The 8,927-nt window shown below is 58.5% G+C and overlaps 1 protein-coding gene across 2 annotated transcripts; it reads left to right on the top strand.

The window, feature by feature from the left end:
• The first annotated feature begins 343 nt into the window (after positions 1-343).
• Positions 344-6,986, top strand: DOK3 (docking protein 3). Of its 2 annotated transcripts, XM_024577861.3 has the most exons (6): positions 344-430; positions 1,057-1,158; positions 2,065-2,370; positions 4,235-4,334; positions 4,428-4,600; positions 4,692-6,986. In XM_024577861.3, the coding sequence occupies exons 1-6, from the start codon at positions 344-346 to the stop codon at positions 5,370-5,372; spliced, it is 1,449 nt and encodes a 482-aa protein (XP_024433629.2). In that variant the 3' UTR covers positions 5,373-6,986. The 2 variants fall into 2 exon arrangements, with proteins under 2 accessions (XP_024433629.2, XP_045041682.2); XM_045185747.3 differs by lacking the exon at positions 344-430 and having other exon boundaries at positions 982-1,158; positions 4,711-6,986.
• Positions 6,987-8,927: the final 1,941 nt, after the last annotated feature.

Genomic DNA, 8,927 nt, shown 5'->3' with positions numbered 1-8,927 from the left:
GTGCGGGGCCGCAGCTCAGCCCCATCTGGTCCACGTTGGGCACAAAGCCAGGTGCAGGAGGCCCTTGGAAAGGATTTCCTGCCCGAGAAACTACATGCTCCATACATGACTCCCAAACTGTATCCCCCCGCCTGTTTACACATTTCTTTCTAGCGGTGGTATTGAATGAATAACATGTGACTAGTTCCAGAGTTCAGATCCATTTCCCTGAGGCCCCTGAGGCCATGATGCCAGGCAAGGCCAGAAAAATGGTCTAGCAAGAAGCAGAACTTAAAAAGAGCATATGAGTCTCTGGGGACCTGTTGAGGGTGTTCCACCTACAGTCACAGGGCCAGGGCTGCACATGAGGACTGGGGCTCTCAGACGGCTGGGAGTGGGCAGGGGACGCCTCCCAGAGGATGAGGCCGCTGGCACCCAGGGGAGCACCATGGTGAGTGACTTGGAGGGGTTGGGCTGGGGTCAGGACTCAACACCTTGAGTGCTGGGCTGAGCAGCCCAGGCTAGACCCAAGGGCAGTGGGGAGCCAGAAAACAAAGGGAGAGAAGGGTGGGCCCAGTGCGGCAGTGGTTCTCAGGGGAGATGCACAGGCTGGCACTGGGCGGGGACTGTGATGGAGAGAGGGAGTGTTGGAAATACTTTGAGGTAAGAACAAGTCACCAACCAGGGTTGCGAGTTCGAAAGCAAGGAGTTTGCCAGTCTGACTGTGGGAATGCCAGGCCCCTGGGTGCCCTACTGCCCTCCGGGGAAAACAGCAAGGGTCAGAGTCTGGGACTGAGGGGCCAGCCTGCAGGTCAGGTGCTCACACCCACCTGGCCCAGGCGCCGGTCACCTGCCCTCAGGTGGTCTAAGGCCCCTGTCAGGCCTGGGTGGGCACCTTGGCCAGCGAGAGCCCTAAGGAAGAAATAAGGGATGCCCCCATCTCGTCTCCTAACTCCGTTACTGAAGAAGGGGCTCCCCTCCCCCAGCCACGCAGCTGCCTCTCTGGACAGAGGGAGGGGAAGTGGCCAGAAGGGGAAGTGTGAGGAGTTCCCCTCAGCCTGTCACCAGTCTCCTCAGGCCCTCGGGGTGGCGGCCCAGGGGCCCGCCGCAGCCATGGAGTCTCTGGAGACCCCCATCAAGGACGGCATCCTCTACCAGCAGCACATCAAGTTTGGCAAGGTGGGGACCCTGGCTGCCCCGGGTAACCGCTGGGCCTCTGCCCCAGCGTCAGACAGCCCCCCTGGGAGAATGGGGATGGGAATCAGGGTGGGGGGATCCAACTCAGGTGTGGGGGATGGTATAGAGAGCCCCATCCTCAGCCTGGGCAGGTGGGCTGAGCCTCCATGCACCTTGGGGAGACCCAGCCTCAAGGATGGGAAAGCTGTAAGTGGGGAGGGTCCAAGGACCCAAACCTTGGGGCAGGGCAGAGCTGGAAGGCCAGCTAATGGAACAGCCTCCCACCCCCTGGAGGGCCAGCGGCTGAGCTGGAGAAGGCTTCCGAGGTGGAGCCCTACCCCACAGAAGAGGCCCAGCTCCTCCAGGCCTGTCATGGGACATAGTGGGGAGTTCGCCTCTGCTCAGGCAGCCAGCCCTGCACCCCCGCAGCTCAGCTGCAGCTGCTGCCCAGGGAGATAAACTGTCTGTTTCCTCTGCCTGATGCTATTTGCATGTTTCCTTCCTTGCCATCATGAGAATAAGGCCCCCTCCCACCACAGTCCTAGTCCTGTGGCCCAAGTGACCTTTGCTGGGGAGGGGCACCAAAGTAACAGCAGTGTAAGGTGGTCTGTTCCAGCCACTGGGCCCTTTACAGACACAATCCAGTAGAAGCCCTGATCTCAGGGTGTCCTGACCCTTTGAGAGCCCAGGACACCAGTGCTTATGGGGGTGCCAGTCAGGAGAGGGTGGGGTGGGTTTACACGCAGGGCACTCTTGCCCCTGCTGGGCTGGCTGCCCGGGCCTCCTCTGAGGCTCTGAGAGGCAGGGGGAGGCAGAGGCCAGACTGGGTGGCCAAGAGTGAGTGCTGAGTGGCTCCTGGTGAGCCCCACTGCAGTGAAGGTCTTCACCCCCAATCCTCATCTCCCGCAGAAGTCCTGGCGGAAGGTGTGGGGTCTTCTATATGCAGGGGGCCCATCAGGTGTGGCACGGCTGGAGAGCTGGGAGGTCCGGGATGGTGGCCTGGGGCCAGCGGGTGACCGGCCTGCAGGTCCTAGCCGACGGGGAGAGCTGCGGGTCATCCGCCTGGCTGACTGCGTGTCCGTGCTGCCGGTCGACTGTGAGAGCTGCCCCCGGGACACTGGGGCCTTCCTAATCACCACCACCGAGCGAAGCCACCTGCTGGCTGCACAGCACCGCCAGGCATGGATGGGCCCCATCTGCCAGCTGGCCTTCCCGGTGAGCACAGGGCGAGCGGGCAGGGCACCTGGGGGCTCCGCCTAGTTCATTCCATACCCACCTCCCGCCACTCAGCAAGCGCCTGCCAAGCACCTAGGAGCCTGGGAAGCAGCCCAGAAACCACAGAACACGTCTTACATGCTGCGGAGAAAACGAGAGGCTGGGTGGGACCAGGAGTGAACCAGGGGACGTTAGACGGAATGGTACAAGAAGGCCTCTCAGGAGGGGACAGTAGGCCCGAGTCCTCAAGGACGACCCAGCAGGCACAAGTCTGAGGAGCGAGCCTCGGACCCTGCCGCTGTGGAGTCCTGAACAGAGGGAGGAGCAGTGAGCAAAGCCCCGCCCCCCGGCAGGGAACGGTTTGGATTGGACGGAGGGCAAGGAGTGGGCGGGCCCAGGAGCAGGCCCGTTCGAGAGGGCTCAGAGTGAGCGGGTGAAACCACCGCGGGCCGCAGGTGGAGTTGGGGTTTTATTCCTAGTGAGAGAGAGGCCTTTGCGGTTGGAACCCGGGGACTGAGTTCTCGAGCTCGGCCGGGTCAGTGATGGACGAAAAGTCTGGTAGCTCCTCTGTCAGAGAGAGGGTTGCCGCACGACCCGGCGGTCTCGGGAGAACTGAAACACGCGTTTCAACAAAACTAATGCAGGGGCGTTCGGAGCAGACTGTGTCCAACCGCCCAGAGGGCCAAATGGTGCGAGTGTCTGGCAGCCAACAGCGCATAAGCCAGAGGTGGTCCGTCCACGCCGTGGAGCGTTATGCGGCCAGAAAAGGGGTGCAGTGCTGGCACTCTGCGCCGCGGATGCACCACGCCTGCACCGCGCTAAGTGAGGGACACCAGACACAAAAGGCCACCCAGTATATGGTTCCATTGACGCGGCACACCCAGAATGGGCAAACCCACAGCAACAGGAAGCAGGCAGGAGGGAGTGGGGCTCGGGTACAGGTTTCCACGTACAGAGATGGACAGTTCTGGAACTAAAGGTGACGTTTGCACATCCTTGTGACTTTACTAAAAAACCATTGAATTGTACACTTTAAAATGGTCATTTTACATTGTGTATTTAATTTTTTAATTTAAAATTTTTAATGAACAAATTTTTTTAAATATTTTATTTATTTATTTTTAGAGAGAGAGGAAGGGAGAGAGAAAGAGAGGGAGAGAAACATCGGTGTGTGGTTGCCTTTCTTGCACCCCCCACTGAGGACCTGGCGGGTTACCCAGGCGTGTGCCCTGACTGGGAATCGAACCACCAACTCTGGTTTGCAGGCCCACACTCAATCCACTGAGCTACACCAGCCAGGTTTAAAAAAAATTTTTTTTTTAAAGAAAAGAAAAAATGGAAATTAACAGGAGCAAAGAGACCAGTGAGGAAGCTGCTGCATTTTGCCCTGGCCGTGCTCCCGTGGGCCAGGGTGGTCTGGAGGAGGCACCGAATCTCGATGGAAGGGTGTGAGGGCGTGAGGGTGTGAGGGGTGGGGAGGGCTGACATGAAGCCAGGAGTGGGTGGCTGGTTGGCTCGTCCCACCCCTGAAGCTCCTGCCCCTTCACTGCTCCAAGCTGTTTGGGGACACACACGGGCTGGCCTGGTCCCTGGCCCAGTACAGGGTGAGGGGCCATCTGTGTGTGTCCCTGCTTTACGGCTCTCAGCACATTGAGGGGGCGGGGTTTGCAGGGGTGTGGGGCAGGATCAGTTCAAAGGGGTGCCCAGGGCTGTGCAGAGTGTCAGGACAGAGCTGGCACTGGCACCAGGTCCCCAGACACACTTGCTTGTCAGAGTTCCCAGGTGACATCTCTCCCCATGAAAAAGATGCAGGAAGAGGTTTGGTGGGGGCACTCTCATCTGTGACCTTGACCTCATTCCCCAGGGCACAGGGGATTGTGCCACCGGAGCAGGGGAGGCAGAGGCTCCCAAGCAGGGCCTGGTCCCCATGGAAGAGAACTCCATCTACTCCTCCTTGAAGGAAGGTGAGTCGGGGAGGTGCAGGGCAAGCCTCAGTGACACCACACCCAGGCCTGGGACCTCTGGGAGACTGTGGCGGCCACTCCTTCTGCTTGCAGTGGGCACGTTTCCGGTGGTGGTGCAGAGGACAGAGGCAGCTACACGCTGCCAGCTGAAGGGGTCCTATGTCCTGCTGTTGAGCCAAGATGCCATCCAGCTGAGCGAGCCGGCCAGCCCGCAGGCACTCTACACCTGGCCCTACCACTTCCTGCGCAAGTTCGGTTCTGACAAGGTGAGGCGCTGGGCCTGCCCTAGGGGCTCTAGAGGACCTAGGAAGCTGGGGACCCCTTGGCCGCTGACTCACCCATGTCGCCCGTGACCAGGACGTGTTCTCCTTTGAAGCTGGCCGCCGCTGTGACTCCGGCGAGGGCCTCTTCGCCTTCAGCAGCCCCCGAGCTCGAGACCTGTGTGGGATTGTGGCTGCCGCCATTGCTCGCCGGAGGGAGCAGCTTCCTGAGTTGGCGGGGCCCCGGCCCTGCCCTCTGCCTCGGGCCATCTCCCTACCCTCGCTGGACCCCCCTGGGGAGCTGCGTGAGTTACCCCCAGGGCCTGAGCCTTCCAGCTCCCGTAGGGCGCACCTGGCACAACCTGGGCCGCAGAGCCTACCCCCGCTGCCCGTGGAGGCTGGGCTGTACGCTGCCGTGTGCAAGCGGGCCAGCGGGCCCCTTGTCCCTGCAGAGCACCTCTACGAGAATCTGTGTGCACTGGAAGCTGGCCCCGCACAACCTGACTTGGGGGGCCCTGCAAAGGAGGGCCCCAGTGCCTGCAGTCCCCCTGCCAGTCCCATCTACCACAACAGCGAGGACCTGGGCTGGCCCAGCCCAGCCCATGACAGCAGCCTGGAGGCACAGTACAGGCGGCTGCTGGAGCTGGAGCTTGGTGACAATGGTGACGAGGCTGGGGTCTCCGGCCGCCACAGTACTCAAGCGGGCTTCAAGGCCAAGCTGGTGACGCTGCTGAGCCGAGAGCGGAGGAAGGGTCCAGCCCCCTGCGACCGGCCCTGAGCACCTGCCAGCTGTGGCCTGGCATGGGACAAGGGGGTGAGCAAACAGTGGACATCTGGGGACACAGCCCTGCATCCAATCTGGCCTCAGGGACAAGACAGGTATTGTGAGGAGGCCTCCCAGAGTCCCGCCAGCCCTCAGTGTACAGTGTACAGGTCTGCTGAGAATAAAGCCTCTAGCTCCCCGCCTGGTCTGCACACAGGCCCTGCCTCGTCATGCCTGTTGCGGCACTCATCACGTGTGTTGCAGCAAACACCAGTGCCGTCTGCGACCGTCTTGGTCTCACCCTCAGCAGAGGGACGTTCCGAGCCTGGAAGAAGCAGTGTGGAGGCCAAATTTGAGGGAGCCCAGCTGGAGACTGGGAGGTCTGAGCTGAGGAAGAGGTGATGGGGTGGGGAGAAGGTGCTGGGGGAAGCTGGAAGGGTGCGTGGAAGGGACTTCACACGTGTGCACACCCAAACCCCCTGCTCCTGCTGAGACGCACAAGTGTGTAGACAGTCTGGGGAAGCCTGGCCTGTTTCCTCACCTGTCCAGGCTTCAGATCAAATGACACAGTAGGTGTGTGTTCTTTCATTCTTTTCTGTGTGTTTTACCACGTGCCTACTGTGTGCCAGGCACTGGTGACATCGCTGTGTCCCAGGAGCCTCAACCCAGAGGGAGATAAGCGTGTTTCATGAAGACCGCAGTGCCTTCCTTACTGTCCCCCCCAAATTCTACTTCCTGTCACCACCCCTGGGGCCTCCGAGCGCACAAGAGGCATGCCCTGAGGAACTGGCCGCCTGGCCCCTGACCGCAGCTCTGCCTCAGCTTCCCACAGCCTTGGCACATCCCGAACTTTGTCTTCATGACTGTGATGCTCCATCGTCACTTCAGAGTGACACAATCCTATTTCCACGCATCTGCCTCTGGCCACCTCCTTCCCTCCTTCCGGCCCACTTCCTCTAGTGTGGCAATACGCCTCCTCCCCAGCTGCCCAGAACTGGAGTGACCGTTCTGTCACTCTGCATGGCTGCTGTCCACTATTCTGTCCTTGTCCCAGTTAGACTGTGCTCCACCCCCTTGCCCTCCTCTCTCCTTCCGTCTTATTTGTCCAGCAAAGCCTCAGGCCTTGGGCGGACCCGACTCTCCCCTGCGCCTGGCAGCTTCCCACGGCCAGAGAAATTCTGTAACCAGGCTGATTGCATTGTTTTTACCAGAGTGATCTGAAGCCTCACGTAGTCAGGCTGTCTGTGCTGCCTGGAGAGCCTGCATCCCAGAGGGGCTGGCTTGTCCTCACCGAGACCTTCACACCTTCTCCCCTCGCTCCCTGCCCGTTCTTACCTTGCAGATACCCAGCAGAAGTGAACACCCTCCACACACCTAGGCCAATATAACATTGAATATCAACTGTAATTGAATAATAAAAAAATAATTTAAAAAAGTGTTTAGCCCTGGCTGGTGTGGCTCAGAGGATTGAGCGCCGGCCTGCAAATCAAAGGATCACAGGTTTGATTCCCAGTCAGGGCACATGCCTGGGTTGTGGGCCAGGTCCCCAGTAGGGGGCGCATGAGAGGCAACCACACAGTGGTGTTTCTCTCCCTCTCTTTCTCCCTCCCTTCCCCTCTCTAAAAATAAATAAATAAAATATATTTTTTAAAGAAGTGTTTATTTAGCCTTGACTGGTGTGGCTCAGTGGATTGAGTGCTGGCCTGCAAACCTAAAGGTTGCTGGTTCAATTCCCACTCAGGGCACTTGCCTGGGTTGCGAGACCAGGTCCCGGGTTGGCGGTATGCACAGGCAACTGGTTGATGTTTCTCTCTTTCTCTTTCTCCCTCCCTTCCCTTCTCTCTCTCTCTAAAAAAAAAAAAAAAAAAAAAAAGAGGTGAACTCCCTCCACCGCCCACCACCTCACCTACAGGTGCACCAGCATCTACACCCGCTCCTTCCTGGCCTACTCCCTATTCCCAAGACCTGTGTGCTCTGGCCCCGGCTCCTCTCAACTCGCAGTTCTGCAAACAGTCCAGAGCTGTCCCTTCTCTCCTCAACCCGTTAACCGCACTGTTCTCATCATTGTCATTTCCAGCCATACATCTGTAAAAGAAACCTTTCTTTGACTTCAAATTCTCCTTCAGCACCTCCCCACTTCTCTCTTCCTCTTCCCAGAAAAAGTTTTCAAAAGAATTGATTTCCTCTCATTTCCACTTTCTCACCTCCCATTCTCCTTCCCACCAGCTCCAGCCTCCCCGTGGTGTTTGCCATTCCATTCCATGCTTTTATTGGGGTCACCAACCTCCATGTTCCCCCAAATAAAAGCAACCTGGACTCTCTTTGTGACTTGGACTCTCCCAACTTCCCAGCTGTACTTGACAACCCTCCTGGACAGGCCATCCTCCTCTGCCCGAGTTCTGTTCTGCCTGGGGCTCTGGCCTCCGACACAGCGTAGCTCCGCCCTGGCTGTACGTGGAGTCCCCTGGGAGTCTTTGAAAAGTGCCCCTGCTGGGACCCACACCCAGGGCCTGGGGCTTCGGTCTGGCAGGCCTTTTCTTCGGTTCCCCAGGCGATTGCAGTGTGTGTCCAGGGCTGAGAAACCGCAGCCGCGAGTGAGCCAACCCTGTCTCTGCATCTCACAGAGCAGAGGTGCATCCTCAGAGCTGACCTCTCCTGGGAGATCTAGATTTAAGAGCGCAACTAGGTGCTAGACTCTGGGTGTCTAAAATGCATCTCCAAATGCCATGTATGAAGGGAGGTTGAGGGACAGGTGCTCTGTGCAATGCTGTCCCAGGGTGTCTGTGGCCACAGAGGACAGCCTGGAAGGACACTGAAGCCACGGCTGGGGGGTAGGGCAGATTTCAGCCCCACTTATGGACGCACCTTCTGATAATAACGTGTCCTCACGAGCAATCAGGCTGCCTGCTGTAGAGCAAGCTGAAGGGAGGCTCCCATTAAGGGTGGCTGCAGCGACCCCTGGCTGGTGTGGCTCAGAGGATTGAGCGCCAGGCTGCAAATCAAAGGGTCACTTGTTCAATTCCCAGTCAGGACACATGCCTGGGTTTTGGCCCAGGTCCCCAGTAGGGGGTGCATGAGAGGCAACCACACATTGATGTTTCTCTCCCTCTCTCCCTCCCTTCCCCTTTCTCTAAAAATAAATAAATAAAATATTTTTAAAAAGTTGTTTAAAGGTGGCTGCAGCAGGGACCCCTCTGCTCCACAGTGCAACCCAGGCCTTGCCAGCTGAGCAAACCCCAGTTCACACTTCAGGGCACCCACAGAGTCAAGGACATGGCCAGAACTAGGACCGAGGACTCTGGGGGCCCAGCCAGGCATTCTTTCCTTTAGTAAAAATCTAAGCCTCTTTGTTTCATGGCAGTTGTTCTGAAATTCCAACCAGGCTGGAAGACAAAGTCTTTGGAAACCCCCAGGACTTTGGGAGCCTTGCCCTGGAGCTGCCAGTGTCCTGGCCACCAGGGGGCACTGTGTCCTAGCCCAGGGACTCCCTGTACTGGGAGCTCTGGTGGCTTCATCTAGGCCTGACCCTTGTTGCACAACAGGCAGGAGGAACTGGCTGCTGGGGTCCTC

Source organism: Desmodus rotundus, chromosome 10 (genome assembly GCF_022682495.2).
Source record: "Desmodus rotundus isolate HL8 chromosome 10, HLdesRot8A.1, whole genome shotgun sequence".
NCBI lineage: Eukaryota > Metazoa > Chordata > Mammalia > Chiroptera > Phyllostomidae > Desmodus > Desmodus rotundus.
Note: the sequence above shows the minus strand (reverse complement) of the source record. Positions and strands in the feature narration are given on the sequence as shown.